The sequence below is a fragment of the Pholcus phalangioides genome, unplaced genomic scaffold (genome assembly GCF_987345545.1).
Source record: "Pholcus phalangioides strain wild (caught in Gottingen) unplaced genomic scaffold, Ppha-v1.0 ptg000004l_1, whole genome shotgun sequence".
In the NCBI taxonomy this organism is placed as follows: domain Eukaryota; kingdom Metazoa; phylum Arthropoda; class Arachnida; order Araneae; family Pholcidae; genus Pholcus; species Pholcus phalangioides.
In genome coordinates this window covers 37,003,158-37,024,039 of record NW_028301597.1, presented here as the reverse complement: position 1 = coordinate 37,024,039, position 20,882 = coordinate 37,003,158, and the positions used below count along the sequence as shown (strand labels likewise).

General features: G+C 36.9%; 1 protein-coding gene across 1 annotated transcript in view; it reads right to left on the bottom strand.

Annotated features, from left to right (window-relative positions):
- Positions 1-7,545: 7,545 nt before the first annotated feature.
- Positions 7,546-20,882, bottom strand: part of LOC149087379 (phosphoserine aminotransferase) — a 34,533-nt gene continuing 21,196 nt past the window's right edge. The window contains exons 2-10 of the mRNA XM_089231458.1: positions 20,748-20,808; positions 19,761-19,830; positions 19,454-19,656; positions 19,258-19,335; positions 14,203-14,297; positions 13,893-14,062; positions 13,603-13,731; positions 12,302-12,439; positions 7,546-8,023 (exon numbers count right to left, since the gene is read on the bottom strand). Of these exons, the coding sequence (XP_089087584.1) occupies positions 7,918-8,023; positions 12,302-12,439; positions 13,603-13,731; positions 13,893-14,062; positions 14,203-14,297; positions 19,258-19,335; positions 19,454-19,656; positions 19,761-19,830; positions 20,748-20,808 (1,050 nt within the window). The 3' untranslated portion in view covers positions 7,546-7,917. The remainder of the gene's footprint in view (positions 8,024-12,301; positions 12,440-13,602; positions 13,732-13,892; positions 14,063-14,202; positions 14,298-19,257; positions 19,336-19,453; positions 19,657-19,760; positions 19,831-20,747; positions 20,809-20,882) is intronic.

Below are 20,882 nucleotides of genomic sequence, written 5' to 3'. Positions count from 1 at the left end.
TGTCGATAGAGAGCGCTGCACGAAAACAAATGCCCGAATTCTTGACCTAAACCTTTCTTCAATCTCTTCTGAGTTCAAAACGTTCGTAAAGCATCCTCCTGATTCGTGTGTGTGTGGTTGAGGTAAAACAACTTCACTAATAGTGATTCACCCACCAATATCACAATGGAAACTTTATGCCAGTTCCGGAAAATTCAGAAATGAGCAGGTAATCATTAATCACTCTTCATTTTGAAGGACTCTGGTTTTCATATTCCCGGTGATTTTCTTTCGTGTAGCGCCATTTGTTGTGGAAAATTTGAACAAAAAAGTTCTATAATTAAAAAAGACCCTCCGTGAAAAAACGTTTTAATCAAACCTTAATCAAATCCAGTTCCTTCAATTTTAATGAATTTTTAAACTTTTTGCGAATTTATGGGGCACCCTGTGTATTATATCTATGAATCTTTTTAAAAAAATAATGTTTTAATTATTTCTAAAAATATATATAATCAAGGAAACAGTTATTTTCCGGATATTATGCTGAGGTGAGCTCGGAAAGAAAAGTCATCACGTCTCCGCCCGGACGTGATGACCGCGCATATATATATATAATGTGTAAAACGTAAAACGACAGAAAATCAGATGAAATTGGGTGACCATACGTCCCATAGTTGCTGCAACAGTCCCGACTTTTTTTGCAAAAATGTCCCGGTTTTTCCCGTATTTTCAACGAGCCCAACTTGACTTTTATTCTTCAAATGAATGATTAAAATTATCTTCCCAACTCAGAAATTACATTACGATATTTACGACTACAAATAAAAATATTTATTTCACATATTTGTCATGGTTTTCTTTTAGTTCACTACAATTGGAAGTAGTGCTTCATTTTCATCGATTAGCGACACTGAGCTATAAATAAAGTTTACTTAAAGTTAACTGAGGTTTACTTATAGCTCAGTGAGTAGCAACTTTTCTGTTATTTTAAAATGAGTTAGCGACTTTGCTTACTTTTGGCATCGTTTTTGGCGATTGTTGGCAATGTCCCGTATTTCGAAGCCCAATTTCACGTACTTTTCTCAAGCAAATACGATCAGCTCTGATGAAAGGGGAATCATGACACGTATTAGTAAAGGGAGACACAGCGTGTGGAGAAATAAAGCTCCCAGTGAAATATCGGGGGAAATGTGTGACTACTTTCAAAATCCGGCAGAGCTGTCCACAGAACGCGCCGACAAAAGTTTTAAATTACTGGTTTGGGTCTGTAATAGGGTTATCATACGTCTTCATTTGTGAGGACATGTCCTCATTTTCGATGTTGTTTCAAACGTCCTCGTTGCGCTTTCGAAATTTCTTTCCCTTTTTTCCAGGTTTTCTGAATATTTTTCCTTTCCAAAAAAAAACATGCACAGTGAAAAAAAAACCTGTTCATCGGTGCGTTTATTTCGCTGTTTTTCCACGCATTTTTATACTCTTTGAAGGCCTGTATTTACCCTCTATTGGAAAGAACCCCTTCCCAAAGAAAAGATATTTCCCCGTTTCAAAGGGACTCAGTTTTGGTTGGAAAACAATATTGTTCTTCTGTGTTGGTGCAGAGGCGCCATCTGTTGTAAAAATATGTAAGTGATGATGCTAAGAGGGCGCGCACATGTGTCATCATTTCCAAGTTCTGGAATCTGGTAACCATTGGTCAAAGACTGGAAAAAAAAATAGAAATAGCGATTCTTTGTTTTAATGGGGGTAATTATTAGGGTTTTCATCATTTGCTATCTGTTGTGAACAGACATATGTGAATCGTTACTAATGAAGCACCATGCCCCCCCCCCCCCACAAGGGCAGGGCTCTAGCCCTGGGACAAGTCTCACATTTTTTTGTTTTTTCACGCTAAATTAATTGTAGAAGGGCCCGTGGAAGTCTGACAGAGGGGGGCCCGCAAAAGATCCCATCCTAGGGGCCCTGCCCCTGGAAGTGGGGCCATGGAAAACACAAGCATGCATCCTCATTTTGTAGTTTGCAAATCTAGTAACCCAAGACAAGAACTGTGTTTACCAATGTCGGCAAGGAGTAAGTGGTCCAGGGACTCGGTAGAAGCTCAAGGAAAAGCCTATCATTGTACGGGTCTTCTTAAGTGGGGGGAGCGATAACAAAAGAATTTCTGAAAAAAAAGGGGTGGGGGTAGATCAAAAAGTTTGGGAAATTTGAATTCATCTTTGTCGAAAATTGACTTTAAGATGAAACACTCAAATCACAAATCAGCTGGGCCCCCTGTGATTAGGGGTCAAAAATGCTTGGTTAGGTACATGATGTTGATTGATGCCCCACAATTTTGGAGTCCCAAAATTTAAACTAATTTCCTCATTGCCCATAGTCTACTACTGCTTCACAGTACATGCATCTCGTAAGAATTCCTCTGGAGAATTTCTAATTAGGGGTCATTCAAGTATTACGTCAGCATCGGGGGGGGGGGTGATTTCGGATTTGCTGACTTTTGATGGCATAGGGGGAGGGGGGTTTGAAGGTTGCTTACGTCATCAGTGTTTTGCTGACAAGGGGGGGGGGACTGAAAATCTGCTTGCGTAATACTTGAATGGCCCCTTATGTATAATATGTAGGAGTTTAATGTGGGCGTGTATATGGTCCTAACTTATGTTATTACAGTTGAATTTTTTCTTCTATTTTTTACTGTTGCTGCCTTTCACATTTTGAAGTGAAAATAACAAATGATGCCTGAATGGCATATTATGTATCGTGTTGAAGTTTGGCCTGCACTCTGTGAAAAGACGCATTTTTCAAATGGGAGATTGACTCACATTCATACCTCGAAGTTGGGAAACCCTCCAAGAATTAACTTCAGCCAAAAACCACCACTGTGGTACCAACAGGGTTTGAACCTGGATTTTCACAATGAAGGTCCAGAATTATGCCCACACTACCGCACAATGGCTATTTGACCACATGAAAATCATGTTCTGATTTCTGCACTGAATATTGAAAAAATGGCAAATTGGATAAAGATTAGTAATAAAAAAAAGGTGCTGAGAGGAGAGTCCTTGTGCATTTCAATATTGTTCCAGTAATTTGCACACTATAATGATGTACTCACACCACAAAAAAGATTAAAAATTAGTCTTCCACAGAGGATGCTAATTGATTATTAATTTCAGAATTAATCCTTTGATAATTAGCATCCTATCATTTGGCATCCTCAATCAAACCTCACACTCAACCAGTCACATATTATGGGGGTGGGGGAGGCTTAGCATGCTCAGGGTGACAAGTTTGGTGGGAGTGACAAATCTGAGGAATGAGTGGTCACAAAATTTGTAGACACCCCCCCCCCCCAGGTGGTAAAACCATGGATCGGCTTCTACCTAGACAATGCGGAACTAGATCAGTGAGTGACCAAACAGGTGACCTATAGAAAGTGCGTAAGCATTAGTGGAAAAAGAGTGTGCATGCGTTTAAGGGACCAAAATAGTGACCCAAAGAGCAAGAGATCAGGTCAGCGAGTGACATAGAACGTGTGTGAGCATTAGAGTAACCCAAAATGTGACCTATAGAGTGTGTGAGCATGGGAGTGACCAAAAAAATTGATCCAGAGAGTGTGAGCATAGGAGTGATCAAGAGAGAACAAGCATGTGAATAACTGAATAAGTGGCCTAGACAGTGTGCAAACATTGGAGCGGAGTGGCCAAAGTATGTACAAGAATATGAGTACCCAAAACAGTGTGCATATATGTGAATGATCAAATGAGTGACCTAAAGAGTGTGTGAGCATGTGAATGATAAAAGAGTATATAAGCATTTGAGTGACTTAGAGACAGAGGCATGAGCTATTGCCCATGATGGCAAATCTGAAGAATGAGTCATCAAGAAAATTAAACCGGCATAGATGGCAAAATTTTTGTAGCCCACAGACAGCAAAATGCAAAAGCATCATAAATGCACCTCTGTACTCAACCGTAGGAGGTGGTGAACCTGAGAAGGGATAAAACTGTGATACCACCTTTATCCTTTTTTTATCTTCATGCTCAGGGTGACAAGTTTGGTGGGAGTGACAAATCTGAGGAATGAGTGGTCACAAAATTTGTAGACACCCCCCCCCCCCCCAGGTGGTAAAACCATGGATCGGCTTCTACCTAGACAATGCGGAACTAGATCAGTGAGTGACCAAACAGGTGACCTATAGAAAGTGCGTAAGCATTAGTGGAAAAAGAGTGTGCATGCGTTTAAGGGACCAAAATAGTGACCCAAAGAGCAAGAGATCAGGTCAGTGAGTGACATAGAACGTGTGTGAGCATTAGAGTAACCCAAAATGTGACCTATAGAGTGTGTGAGCATGGGAGTGACCAAAAAAATTGATCCAGAGAGTGTGAGCATAGGAGTGATCAAGAGAGAACAAGCATGTGAATAACTGAATAAGTGGCCTAGACAGTGTGCAAACATTGGAGCGGAGTGGCCAAAGTATGTACAAGAATATGAGTACCCAAAACAGTGTGCATATATGTGAATGATCAAATGAGTGACCTAAAGAGTGTGTGAGCATGTGAATGATAAAAGAGTATATAAGCATTTGAGTGACTTAGAGACAGAGGCATGAGCTATTGCCCATGATGGCAAATCTGAAGAATGAGTCATCAAGAAAATTAAACCGGCATAGATGGCAAAATTTTTGTAGCCCACAGACAGCAAAATGCAAAAGCATCATAAATGCACCTCTGTACTCAACCGTAGGAGGTGGTGAACCTGAGAAGGGATAAAACTGTGATACCACCTTTATCCTTTTTTTATCTTCATGCTCAGGGTGACAAGTTTGGTGGGAGTGACAAATCTGAGGAATGAGTGGTCACAAAATTTGTAGACACCCCCCCCCCCCCCAGGTGGTAAAACCATGGATCGGCTTCTACCTAGACAATGCGGAACTAGATCAGTGAGTGACCAAACAGGTGACCTATAGAAAGTGCGTAAGCATTAGTGGAAAAAGAGTGTGCATGCGTTTAAGGGACCAAAATAGTGACCCAAAGAGCAAGAGATCAGGTCAGCGAGTGACATAGAACGTGTGTGAGCATTAGAGTAACCCAAAATGTGACCTATAGAGTGTGTGAGCATGGGAGTGACCAAAAAAATTGATCCAGAGAGTGTGAGCATAGGAGTGATCAAGAGAGAACAAGCATGTGAATAACTGAATAAGTGGCCTAGACAGTGTGCAAACATTGGAGCGGAGTGGCCAAAGTATGTACAAGAATATGAGTACCCAAAACAGTGTGCATATATGTGAATGATCAAATGAGTGACCTAAAGAGTGTGTGAGCATGTGAATGATAAAAGAGTATATAAGCATTTGAGTGACTTAGAGACAGAGGCATGAGCTATTGCCCATGATGGCAAATCTGAAGAATGAGTCATCAAGAAAATTAAACCGGCATAGATGGCAAAATTTTTGTAGCCCACAGACAGCAAAATGCAAAAGCATCATAAATGCACCTCTGTACTCAACCGTAGGAGGTGGTGAACCTGAGAAGGGATAAAACTGTGATACCACCTTTATCCTTTTTTTATCTTCATGCTCAGGGTGACAAGTTTGGTGGGAGTGACAAATCTGAGGAATGAGTGGTCACAAAATTTGTAGACACCCCCCCCCCCCAGGTGGTAAAACCATGGATCGGCTTCTACCTAGACAATGCGGAACTAGATCAGTGAGTGACCAAACAGGTGACCTATAGAAAGTGCGTAAGCATTAGTGGAAAAAGAGTGTGCATGCGTTTAAGGGACCAAAATAGTGACCCAAAGAGCAAGAGATCAGGTCAGTGAGTGACATAGAACGTGTGTGAGCATTAGAGTAACCCAAAATGTGACCTATAGAGTGTGTGAGCATGGGAGTGACCAAAAAAATTGATCCAGAGAGTGTGAGCATAGGAGTGATCAAGAGAGAACAAGCATGTGAATAACTGAATAAGTGGCCTAGACAGTGTGCAAACATTGGAGCGGAGTGGCCAAAGTATGTACAAGAATATGAGTACCCAAAACAGTGTGCATATATGTGAATGATCAAATGAGTGACCTAAAGAGTGTGTGAGCATGTGAATGATAAAAGAGTATATAAGCATTTGAGTGACTTAGAGACAGAGGCATGAGCTATTGCCCATGATGGCAAATCTGAAGAATGAGTCATCAAGAAAATTAAACCGGCATAGATGGCAAAATTTTTGTACCCCACAGACAGCAAAATGCAAAAGCATCATAAATGCACCTCTGTACTCAACCGTAGGAGGTGGTGAACCTGAGAAGGGATAAAACTGTGATACCACCTTTATCCTTTTTTTATCTTCATTGAAACATCAAAATCTTTGTAGAACATGTCCAATGCACCAAATCCACACAGGTACATACACTGAAGAGCCAAAAAAACTGGTTCACCTGCCTAATATCGTGTAAGGCCCCCACGAGCACGCAGAAGTGCCGCAACACGACGTGGCATGGACTCGACTAATGTCTGAAGTAGTGCTGGAAGTAATTGACACCATGAATCCTGCAGGGCTGTCCATAAATCCGTAAGAGTAAGAGGGGCTGGAGATCTCTTCTGAACAGCACGTTGCAAGGCATCCCAGATATTTTCAATAATGTTCATGTCTGGGGATTTTGGTGGCCAGCGGAAGTGTCTAAAGTCAGAAAAGTGTTCCTGGAGCCACTTTGTAGCAATTCTGGACGTGTGGGGTGTCGCATTGTCCTGCTGAAATTGTCCAAGTCCGTCGGAATGCACAATGGACATGAATGGGTGCAGGTGATCAGACAGGACATGTCACCTGTCCGAGTCGTATCTAGACGTATCAGGGGTCCCATATCACGCCAACTGCACACGCCCCATACCATCACAGAGCCTCCACCAGCTTGAACAGTCCCCTGTTGACATGTAGGGTCCATGGATTCATGAGGTTGTCTCCACCATACCCGTACACGTCCATCAGCTCGAAGCAATTTCAACCGAGACTCGTCAGACCAGGCAACGTGTTTCCAGTCCTCAACAGTCCAGTGTCGCTGTTGTCGGGCCCAGGCGAGGCGTAAAGCTTTGTGTCATGCAGTCATCAAGGGTTCACGGCTCCGAAATCCCATATCGCATATCGATGATGTTTCGTTGAATGGTTCACACGCTGACACTTGTTGATGCCCCAGCATTGAAATCTGCAGCAATTTGCGGAAGGGTTGCACGTCTAATGATTCTCGTCAGTCGTCGTTGGTCCCGTTCTTGCATGATCTTTTTCTGGCCGCAGCAATGTCGTAGATTTAATTTTTTACTGGATTCCCGATATTCACGGTACACTCGTGAAATGGTCGTACGTGAAAATTCAAATTTCATCGCAACCGATCTAACAACTATGCCAGACACTTGTTATGTTATATAGGCATTACCGACCACAGCGCCGTACTCTGATTGGTTCCATATTTCTTTATTTGCATACGCACGCCTGTACCAGTTTTTTTGGCTCTTCAGTTTATCTTCATTGTGATAAACTACGAAACTTGTTCGAATCTAGAGCAGAATGCGACGAGAAATGACCAAACTAATTTCAACATTAAGAAAAGATATTTATTCAAATAGCTCTATAACGTCATAATATAACTTCATATTATTTATAGAGTGAAAAATTTAATTAGTGCTAATATACACTGGAAAAAAAAGGCTGTGATAGAAAAGAGGCACAGCATGTTTCTTCATCTTTCTTTTCTCTTCCTCATAATGACGTATCAAAAGCAAAAATACTGGCTCACTTGTTTTGTTTTTGTTTTTCTTACATATAAGCTGCATTGATGCAAGAATGAAGTCAATAAATGCATTTGTAATCATTCTTAGTTTAATAATAGAAAAAAAAATGGAATCGTATCCGCATGGAATGGCCTGAATAGCAAAGAAGCCGTTGAGAAGACTAAATGGTAAATTTAGCTCTTGGCGTTCTTTTGGAATTCTTTCATAAATTCGACTAGTTTCTGGGTTTCTTCAAGTGTCACAGCATTGAATAATGAAATCCTTATTCCACCAACCGATCTGCAACAGAATAAAGCATGTATTTAATTACATGGAAATATTTATGATGAATAAAACAGATAATTTACTAAATGGAAAATAGAATGTATTTCACAAAACATTACAGTGCATGCAGTGAATTGTTTGCTCTTCGTAGAGCCTCGATCAAGTGGGGGGGAATTGGGCCCAAAGTCACCCCTTGTTAAACACAGACACAACCTCCAAAAAGTGAACAGTACAAGTCTCTGTGTGTAAACCATATCAAATTATATATAAGTAAATATTTTTAAAAAAACTTTGGTATAGTATAACAGTAAACATTTTCATCACCGAAATTGACCAGTTTTTTCATTGGGAAAACAAAGAAAGTTGCTACATTTTGATGAAATGGCCAATAATTATTTGATGTCACCAAGAAAATCATGAAATGTCATCAGCAAAATTTATTTCATTTTTAAAAAAAATCTGTGGAAAATTATGAATATGTGAGCGGCATACTCATATTTATAATCATCAAGTCAAGTGAGCATTATCTCAGCAAAGGCAACAAATTCACATAAGCTTCAATTGAATAAAACAGTGAAAAATGGGGCTTTATAAATATGGGTCATATTGTAACAATAAATATGTGTGACTAGTTGGCCCTGGTCTGCACTATTGACTTGGTTAATGGAGGCTCTAAAGTACTTCTTAGCTATTTTCTTAAAAATCTTGTTGACTTTGATCATATCCCATTAATCTCTACAATTTTTTCAATAAAAAGCACATCCAATTTTATGTTTTCAGCTGTGATTCTCCAATTACATAAAATACTGACAAATGTTCTTTCTGTATCCTTATACAGGGTAATTCATAATTCCCTCTGGGGTTTTGGAAGGACGAGTGCAGTGGAGGGCAGACTTGCACTGAATACAGAAACAATTCAAGTTAATTTACTGACCTTACAGGTGTTTGATGTGTGAACCCTTGCTCACACGACATACATCAATTCAATAATCCAGTTCTTCCCATACTCTCCCCAACATGGCACAATCCACAGTATAGACAGCATGTGTGATCTATCCACGCAGTTCTGCTAAATCATGTATCGGGGGGGGGGGGGGGGTACGAACACAATGTCTTTGACATAGCCCCACAAGAAAAGTCAAATGGTGGGTGTTAAGTCTGGTGAGCGGAAGAGGGACATCAACTTCGGAAGTTCGTCCAGTCCAGCGATAAGACAATTCAGCATTAAGGTGCACACGCACATTCCGCAGGAAATGGGGAGAGGAGGGAGCTCCATCTTATTAAAAAATGAAGTCATCACAATGTTCCTGTAATTGTAGCATATCCAGGTACACTACAATAGTAACAGTTCACTGCATAAAAAAAAATTACCTGTACACAAGTGGGCCTGCTGCAATTTAGTAAATTCTAACACACAGAAAGCTTTTAGTTTGCCCGTGAATGCCATTTTAATTCACTGGCTGCTTTCAGTTGAATGCATACTGCCATCTACCGGTGACTGCTGTTATAACAAAACTTGAATTATTCCTGTTTTCAGTGCAAGGCTCCCCTCCACTGCACTCACCATAGCTTCCCCACTATAGCATTCGAAAACTCAGGAGGGAATTATGAATCACCCTGTATTAATTTTGCTTCAAGAACTAATCAGTATACAGGGTATACTGATTAGTTCTTGAAGCAAAATCAGTATAGCCATCTCCAAAGAACACGAAGAGACTTTATCTAAGCATGAAACCAAGCATTTTATTTATGGTGTCCTTCCATAGAAGAATTGTTCTGATCAGGACAATTGTGTCAGTGTAAAATGACACATAACGTAATCTAATGTTGTAGGGGAAACTCTGAAATCTACACATGACATCAAGATGATAAGATATCTAGACTATCTGCTCCTGCAACATTCCCTTTCATGCCTATATAGAACCATATCTAAATATTCAAATATTAATAAATATTTATCTATCTAAAATAAATAAACCCCATGTGTGTTATCCATTCGGTAAAGCCAAAGTGTAAACGATTTGTTACTATTATCAAGGTCATTTAACAACTGTAGCTTTTCAGATTAGGTAAGCCAATTCCATTTTAAAAAATTTTGTTATTCAACCTGTGCATGTGTGTGTGCGTGCGTGTGAAATGTTGATTTCATGTAAAGATGAAAACCTGTATGAAAAAAAAAAACCTGAGCAAATCAATCTAATCATAAATGAAGATCATGGCAACTCTATCAAAATGGTGGAAAATAACGGATAAAAAGGTAAAAAAAACAACAGGTTTTTTTAGCAAAAAGATTTTTATGAGTATATGGCACTATTAAATTCTTTGCGTGCAAGCTCAGTATCGCTCAAGCGTCATTGTTTTTCAAATTTCAGGTTTGTTCAAAACAAGCTCTGGAATATATTATGCAATGAAAAAGCTGAAAATATAGTAAAGTGCCGCAGTTACTAAAAAAACTTAAAACATTTCCATGTACATGTACAACATCTTGTGTGAGATACTAATGAAAAGTGTTTTCATTTAAACTTTTCATTCCTTACTGTGTTTCCCTGAAAATAAGACACTGTGTTATATTAGTTGTTGCTCCAAAAGATGCATTAGGCCTTATTTTCAGGAGATATATTTTTGTTTTTAATCTACAAAACAAATCTACAAATTTATGCTTCAAATTTTTGTAACTATATTTCCTGTAGAACCACTGGCCCCAGATCTTTTTAACAATGGTGCTCTCCTAAAATGAGTACTTCTTGTTCATGTAGTCTGCTTGCACCCACTGCTAAAGACTCAATCACACAGCTGTCACTGAGTCCATGCCATCCCTTGAATTCTTCCCCAACTGGCAACCTTGCCATCTTATATGGACTCTTCATAAATTTTCCATGAAGCTACCTGATTGGTCTATTTGAATTTAATTCAAATAGTCAATGGGTAGATCCATTTCACAAGCAGCCAATCAGAATGCTGCATCAGTCTTACATGCAGGCTCTCAGCTTCATTCTGACCATGACATTTGAAGTGAACAAACATACTTTTTTTTGCTGAGCAACCAAGAATTAAGATTTGGTATTCAACCCAAGTGGGATCCTCTGGTATCTACCCGGCCAGCAAACTGGGAAATCTTGATAGAAACAACATTAAAATTAGAAACCAAAAAAAATTAAATTTTATTCTTTCTTATAAATGGGTAATTTAAAAGAATTAAATCTATGGCTTAATTATTGAAATGAGTGAAATTAATGTTTTGTAAATTAAATCTGAAATTGCACACCTTCAGGGGGAAAAATAAAGTGTTTCCATGCACAAAAAATATTTTTTTCTAATTAATAAAACTGATGTTCTTAATTGGAAACATTGGCCACCAAAAGGTTAATGAGGGACAACATCTAAAATTGGCTATAGTTGATAGGGCTTGGACAGAGTTTGGTTTGAGAGAATAAAAAGAAATATACTAAAACGCACTTGCCCTGGGTAAAAAAGCATCAGCCCATGTATGCATGCATGTTATTTGAAACATTAGTATGTTTGTTTGTTTTTTTCCCCCTCTTTTTTCTATAACTGATCCGCCTTTACTCCTGGAGACATCTTTTATATGTCCACCAGTAATTCATCTAGAATGGCAACTATCTTTTTGTCCGAGAAATTCTGAACGTGTGACCTATTATCATGTGCATCTGGATACGCTACATACAATGCCATCAATTAATGTCAAGGTTAATTTTACCAATCATTACTATTATATTAATGTCATTTTATCTCAATTTTAAATGAATGAGGATACAAGAGCAGCCCTCTTAAGATAACACAAGTCTTTCACACAGAAAAACTATATACATTTATTGCATAATAATCCCTTTATCGCATCATTTCATTAATCAAGTAATCAGCAATCAACATTTTTTTTAGAGTATTTATTTAGTTTAGCCAACTAAAAACAGTAAAACTTTTTTTTAACAGATACCCTGAGATATGCCCCCAGGCCAAATAATAATTTCCCTTGCATAATGAAAGTATGCATTTCAAACCCTCAATGCCATCTGGCTGTCAAGTGATTAGGGAGCTAGCCCCTGACTGTGCAGGTCTGGGTTCGAATTCCAGTTCAGGCATGGATGTTTATTAACACTAACAAATTCCCTGGGCAGATCATATGGATCTCTTGGGAATATATGTGAGGATCACATTATTTATTTATTTATAATGGTCACCCTCTCTTTTACAGATGGATTTCTTTGTCCTGCTAGTGACCGCAAAAAATAGAGGTTTTACTGTATAATGTAAGCTAAGAAAGGATAGTCTTACCTGTGCCCTTTTAATGAAAGCATCCGTTTTTTACCAGCTTGAGACAAGAACTCTTTTTCCAATGCATCATCGCCTGTGGGGCTTCCAATACGAAATGGTATATTCATCCGACTCCTGCAGTTCTTATCTATAGGGGAACTAAGTGGTTTTTTTTTGCATCATTAATGGATGATAGGATATGGTAAGTAACAATAAATGCAAATTTATAATTGTTTTATGCAAAAGATCAACTATGAATGAATAAATGTCTAGTCAAATTAATTTTATATTGCAGTGGTATCTGAAGTTATGAGCTTCTTGAGTAATTCAAGTTACAAGCAAAAAATATTTGTCGAAACTGCTCTGACTTGGAATTGACTATTTTGGAAGTATGAAAAAAAAAATCTCACTCAGCACATGAAATCTCTGGCACTTTGAACAAGTCTGAGCCTATATCAATGGTCATATTACACAATATACAAGGTGCACTTAAAATGCTGTCAGATTTTGGAGACCATACTTACAGAGGGACATTGACTTAGTCGAGCGGGTGCAGAGAATAGCCAGTTTTCGTAGATGTTTAGTAAAAAAAAGAATAAACTTTAGTAAAAAAAAAACTTTTGAATCGTTGAATTGATTTGAATTTTTTATATTAACATTTTTTATTGAATTTTTTTTGTTTATAAAATAAGGTCTTGTCTATAATATTGTATAGTAGGCCTATCACTTTTATTACTTAAAAATTTTCATGATATTTTCTTCGGTAATTTTTTTTCACTTCCATAGCTGCAAAGAATCTGATTTATAAACACAGCCTCCTGGCTGTAACAAATAGCAACTAACTCAATTATTCAGGGAGTTTTAGCTCAATGAGCTAAAACGTGCTCTGTACAATAATATCTCAGATCCCCACGTATTAAGCAGCAAACTTTCATCCCTTACAATAAAATATAAATAAAAATAATATAATAGTTATGATTATACAAAGCCACATTATCCCTCTTTCGAATGGTACCAAACATGCAAGGATCATTAAATAATGTAATGAATTAATAAATCAAGATACGTAGTTGGCTGCCGCTACGTACTGGGTATGTATGATGGAGACATGCAATATTTTCTTCATACGTACTGGGTACGTAGGATGCTGCAGAGGGGTTAAACCTGAGGAATTCTGCTAATATTGAGCATTCTTGATGGCATGTGAGTGAAGTGTTTCACAATATATATTCATTTACAAATCATTAAAAGTACTTTTTAATGAATGCTTTCTGATTAAAGTTAATCTATTTCAAAATAAATTTTCTGCAAAAATTATTTACCAATAAAATCCATTTGATGAGTCTATAACATCATATACCAGCTCAGATTTGACTTTGCTAGCATCATCCATGGCGTGAACACCACCTTTATCCTTCACCCACTGTAGCACAAGACCAAGTATGTAGATACTAAGATTCAATAAAAATAAATTATATATTTTAATTTGTGAATAATTAAATTATTCATATAATTTGCAAAAAAAGAGTAACATTTAAAATTATTTTAATATGAAGACTACGATATAATACGATTTTTGTAAGGAAACTTGTTATCAGGGACTACATATTACCTGTATGTTGGTGCTGTGTTATACAGTGATTTATTTTCAGCCTGAACTTTGTAATCGAAAACAATTGGGCAGATGTCCATGCGACGATCTAGCAGATCATCTCTAACAATCACAACAGTTACTCCAGAGATTCCAATATTTTTTTGGGCACCAGCATATATCACACCAAACTGAGGAAGCAAGAAAAGTTTTTTTTTAAATTCTCACAAAATCTAATTCAATTCAAGCCCCTGATAAAGATGATGCTGCTAGTAGTTTTAATTATTTGCAATAGGCATATAATGAATGAACTGAACCAAAATGGTCATACCTTGGAAACATCTAAAGGCCTCGTAAGTATATTAGATGACATATCACAAACCAATGGGACACCGTTAGTCTCTGGTACATAATCAAATTCTATACCTGCAAAATTAATTTAAAAAATTGTGAAGGGTGAATTCATACTTCTTTTTATAATTAACTCGTGTGAATTTCACGATGTTTCCTATCATAACATAAACAAATTTTAGGAAATAACTGATATTTTTGTTATTGAAATACATTAGAAAGAGCTTTCATTTGTTTGGCTGTTTTATTAGAAGCTTTGTGACTGGTGGAACAATTGAATGATTCATTTGTAACAAAGACTGTCACTTTTAAACCATAGTTAACTGAATTAATTATTCAACAATAAATATAGAAAATTCATACTCTGCTCTCTAAATCTAGCGAATTTCCAAACCAACCCCTGAATCCACAGGAGCCAAAAGATCACAAGATTTGTACTTTCTCACATGCTAACCGTTCCCTTTACCCCCCCCCCCCTCCCCACTATCTTCAATTGCTACTACTTAGTCCAACATGAACCTCATACATACATATTCCTGCAAGGAATTTCTAAGGAATCAGTACCTATTGGAACATGTTGTATGAGTGTATGTATATGCATGACCCTAACGTATTTATGTTGTTAAAGCTGTGATTGTTCCATGTTCTTGTTAGTGCCGCCTATATATTTTGAAATAAAGATGGTAAATGCTTGAATTTTCATGTTATACAAGTATCATGTTGAAGATCTACCTGCTGTCTGTCGAGAGACTTTTTCAAATGGGAGACCAGCTCACATTCATGTCTTGAAGCTGAGAAACCACAGAAAAAAAACTTCAGCTGACCACCACTGTGCATCAATAGGGTTCAAACTAGATCCCCACTATGAGAGTCCAGCACAATGCCCTCAAAACTGCACAGCAGCTATCTTATCTTCAATTACTGCTGGACACAGCTTGAAGCCACTCAAGCTACAGACACAAATTGGGTAGAGAAGATTTAAATGGGGAAAAGGAATCAGAAGGCAAGGCGATAATATTTCACCAAAACTGCTTACTTTTGTATCAGAAGAAATTCAAGGTGATTCAAAGTTGGGAAACATTTTAAAAAGCCAATATTTCAGTGAATATAATAAATGTATTGCAATAGAATAAGCACATACATAATACAGTTATAACGAACTCCTGGGGACTGAAGAAGTCACTTCATTATAATAAAATTTCCTTATAAGGGAATTTTCAATTTTATGAATTCATTAAAAGAATTTGTTGTAGCAGAATTTAATTCTAAAGAAAAATTATTTATTGATATTCTAGATAGTGAAGTTAAATTTCAAAAATAACTCGAAGCAATTAAAATCAATTAGGCATTGAATTTGTTTGTTTTTTTTTTGTTTCACTTTCTTAACATATTTGAGGCAAACAATCTGTAATTTTTATTTTTACAAGTATTGTGGAAGCTGAGGAAACAACAAATCCCTCTAAAATATACACATGCAATGCTTGAAAGATTTTGCATTCGAAAGCACACACAAATTCCAAAGTTTTTCTCATATGCTTGGGCTGGCAACTGGCACATTTTGGGAATGGATGTCCTGAAACCATGTATGTTTCTGGAAAATGTCTTGAACAAATGTTGTGAAAAAAAAAGCTACATCCACATCTTGAAAATTTGAAAATCTAGTCCTTTTTTCCTATAACTACTGTTTGAATTTGAAATTCCAATTTTTCATAAAAAATGTTGAAAGAGTAAATGGAGATATGCCCTATTTTGATGCCACTTTTTATTTACTCCAGTATTGACTTCAGAAATTATCTTAAGTTTTTCTTTAATCAAAAATTGCTTCCTTCTGAGGCCACTCATTTTGATTCAGAAGAAATATGACACATACGTAACTGTTTACCACAGATTTCTTTCTCATGCACAGTATAGGTTTTAATTGCTCTTCACAAACCATAGAAGAACAACCCTTCTTCCCCAGTTTAGCTGCTCTTCACAAACCATAGAAGAACAACCCTTCTTCCCCAGTTTAGCTGCTCTTCACAAACCATAGAAGAACAACCCTTCTTCCCCAGTTTAGCTGCTCTTCACAAACCATAGAAGAACAACCCTTCTTCCCCAGTTTAGCAAATCTGTTTCAGCAAAATTTTTTTTGGGGGGGGGGGGGGGGAACTCTAGGTATGAGTACAATAACATGATAAGTATTTTAATACAAACCACAACACACACATTTTTCTCATCCACCCTGTATATTGCCTGTGGCATTGTAATTATCAGCAATTATCTAGATCAATCAACCAAAATAATATGAGAAATTTCAAAGACTAGCATTGAAATAGATTTCAGAATAAACCTACGAATGACAAAAATCCTAGGAAATGAATATTTTGATCTACAACACAGAAACAGTAGTGCAATGCTATGCTCTAGCATATAAGCTGAATAGGGAGCAGTGAAATCCCGCATGAAACAAACTCAAGAATATGGATTGGCTGGAGTAATTTTGGCAAAAAATAGTGTGATTTTAAAAAGCAACATGTCAGACTGCCTGAAAAGAAAAGCATTCAACCAGAGTGTGCTACCAACACTAACTTACAAGGATGAAATATGGCCGCTTACAAGCAAAACCTTTTGAAGACTGTAGACAGCACACATATCATAGGCATTGTAAGAGACAGAAAACAAATCATTTGGATAAGAAGTCTAGCAAAGGTGTATGTAGCTTATATTATGGAAAGAATGAAACCATCAAAATGGAAATGGGCAAGGCACATCCCTAGAAAAGAGGACAACAGAAGAGCCATAGATATTCTGATGTGAACGCCAGAGGAATTCATACATGAACAAACTAGAGTGATGAGATCCAAAAATTGGTTCGACAAGAGTTTACAATGGCTGTAGTGATTTATTTTCAGAATTCCCCCAATTGTGAAGTGTGCTTTGTTATACGTTTTCAAATTTCAGCACACAGAAGAAATTGTCTTCATCTATGGGAAACAAATCCACAAAATGTAATGATGTGATGCTGTGAGTTCTCTGAGGAAAGGACAGATACTCATGAATGCAAGCAGTAACCATAAGCAATACAGCCATACACATCCATCAAAACCAGGAGATTTGAAAGGGGTTTGTTTTCTGGGACAGAAGAGGGATTTACCTGATTGACTCCGTATCTCCCAGCATACAATTAATACTGCATATTGCCAAATCTGCAATGCCTTCAATGGGCTATTGAAAACAAACTGAGGGTAATGTTGAATTTCTCCTGCTTGGGTTCACACAGCGAATGTCACAAATGCCCTTCTCCAAAAGATCCAAGTAGTCAGTTTAGGCCATACAGAATGAACCTCGAGTGCAGTGATTTCCATTTCTCTCTTTAACTGAAGAAACATTTTGGGGGGATAGACAACACATTGATGACTACAAAACGATAAAAATGAAGTTATTATGGAGTTTTGGTAGTCTGCAGCAAATTTCTATGGCACCGTGGTACAAGAAACTAGTACTCAGATCAAATATATGTTGGGACAATGGTATCTATGAAGAAAATAATGCACAAACTAGTGAATAGTAATTTGTATTAGACGTTTTGTCAACCAAAATGTTTTGAATAAATGATAACCATTATATCTTTACTTCCCGAATGACCCTTGTAGAATGAGACTGAGGAAAATTAGAAAATTTAGAGAAGACACATCCAGAAACGTGCTTTGAAAATGATTGGTGATGATACGGGTTGATGATGAAAAAAAATTTTTTTTTTTGTGTATCTGAGCTCTTAAAATGTCTTTGTTGACAGTCATTCTGTAGTTTCCAACTTCGAGGCACAAATGCGAACCGATCTCCCCATTAAAAAGTCCCTCCACAACAGGCCTATAATGATAAAATTATTCAATCATTACATTTCACTCATAGTTGAAAAAATTGATGGCAGATGGAAGCACTATGCACAACAAGCATTACACAGAAACAAACTTCACGTAAAGTTTGCTATACACACACACACTCCAACATGCACCAATTTGTTAGAAGTTCCACAGAGGAATATGGACGAGATGCATGTGTGGTTCAGTAGTAGTCATACAAGTGGAAAGTTGGTTTATGCTTAGGGAATTTATCACAAGAGGTACAAATTCAGAAATTATGTGCAACTATTGACAACATGATGAGGGCAAATCACAATTTACAAAACACTGAAATATGTTTTGACACTCATGGGTGCCATTATCAAGGTGAAAAAAAAAACATATTCTTCTGTCTTAATGAAAAACATGGTTTTTATTAGAATTAGAGAGCATCTAAAGTTGTTTCCCTTCACTTCAGTATTTTTATTCTCAATTTTGACATCATAGTTGTTGCCCTCTATTGTTAGTGACACCATATGTCCAGCTTGGGTCCTTCAAACATTACTCAAATGGTTTTTTTCAAAATCAAAATGTGGCCAGGCAATGAAATAGAGGGCGTTGATTTTGTGTCATTTACTAATTGTTCATGAAAAGCTTTTATGTAAGTACCCTCAAAGAAGTCTAAAAGATATAGCGATCACAAACTTTCTTGGATCACTTTAGCCTCTAGAAAATTAAATTTGTGGTTTTCACTCCAGCAGTGTAAAGCTAATGTGGACTCATTGATCTCTTGATTTTTAACTTACGTTCCCTTAATCTACATTTCAGAGAGCGTTTGGTGTGACCGATGTGACCTCTGGGACAATATGTACACAGGATATAATAAATGTCCTATTGCGCTTAGTTGGTGAGATGGAATCTTTCAGGGGGATACGTCAAAAATTTGAAAACGACTGACAATATGTTTGAGTTTCGTAGAGAGAAATAGATTAAAAGTTATCACAACGGCTATGTCTTTACCAAAAAAGTCTTTGTTGTAATTGAGTTGGTTTTGAATTGTCTTGGTTTTTGATCTCATTATATGCTGATGTTCTTTTTGATTAAATTATTGACTTTTTACAATCTATTAAATAATTGTCAAATTTTGTCTATTTCCACAAATCAATTATTCATCAAAATAATGTTTATTAATAAAATAAAATGTAATTTACCGTGAATAGTTTCATTCCCACAATAGTAAACATATGAAGCACCTGGAGTCAATTTCCATGAATCAGCAGGCGGAATTCCTGAAAAGAAAGTAGGAGGAAAAACATAAATCAATGACTATTGATAAAATTCAATTATGTTCATTCATAATTTTCACATTAATTACAAATTCAAAATACAACAAGAAAAGCTCAATACCAGTGTATTTATCGACTTTCGGAAGAACTCTATTAACTTTACAGTATTTCTCTGCTTCCTTAGCAGCTTTTGAAGACCAAGTCCCGGTAATAATATAGTCTGTTACGCAATCCTTCGTTGGACACAAGTTCAGAGGAACTGCACTGAATTGTCCATTTCCGCCACCTTGCAAGAATAAGACTTTGTAATTTGATGGAATGTCCCTAGAGGGAGAAATGAGAGATAACTTATTGTCACAGGTTTTTTCATATAGGGGAAAAGTTTTCAGACTGATCTTTCATATTTTATTTAAACAAATATTTCTTACAAAAGATCCCTGAGTGTTGCTTCCGCATGGTCGTTGATCTCCGCAAAAGCTGCTCCTCTGTGTGTAAGCTCTATTGGAGGAAATTACATTGAGTAAAGAATATAATGATTATTATGAACTCAATCACTTTTAAAAAAATTATGTAAGCCATATAACATATTAAAATTTATATGAATGTGCGTGTAAATTTTGTAATGTTTTTTATGGGGGGGGAGGGGGGGAAATGGAAAAATTGGTACTTAGCACACATGAGGCAAAAAGTGTGGTGGGCATTTATTTGAACAAGGGTATTATACACGTACATTATGTATCTTGGACATGACAGAGGAGATAAAACTTGATATGCAAAGAGAATATACAAAGTGTTGGAACAAAATATAATAGAAGCAAACTTGACCTGGCATTTTGACAGAGATTCCCGAGCATTACAGTGATCACTGAAGCACCTAAAAATGCATGATGCTTATTCTCAATTTTGTGCTGATGAGGTTGTGATCAATGCCTCAAATGAACCACCCCTATTCATGTTATGCTGATCTTGCTTTGAGCATATGTCATAGTTATCGTATGAGTCCTCTTTGCTGATGCTTTGCAGTGACTATAATAATAAATTCTCCAGTGAAAGGCTCTCTAATGTAAAATCTTTGAAACTCTGTACATGTGCAATAAACATGAAATTTGCATGTGAGCCTTCTTGGGGAAGTTTCTAAGCCAAAGCGAAGAAAAAATATTTTCTATATTTCACCATGATGTAACTCAGTTTCTACGCCACTCTTCTTTTTTTTCCTGTCACACATACTTCAATGATCTCTGTTTGTTTTTGTTTTTTTTTTTCATTGGAAAAAGATTTTTTCATGTTTCACTTTATTTGGCAAATCGTTTCAATCAAAACATGATCAAAAAGGCTTCAAGCATGTTCAAAATCAGCATTATACACAAAATAAAATCATCCACTGTAGATATAAATTTTTTTCTGAATTCACTCACCCATGGTACTAATTCCTTCATTCTTATACAAGCAGAACTCGGAGTGAGCTTTTTCAATAACCTACAAGGTGTGAAATGCAATATTAGTAATAGTTTCATAGAAACCAATGCACATTTTTCATATTTAAAACCATA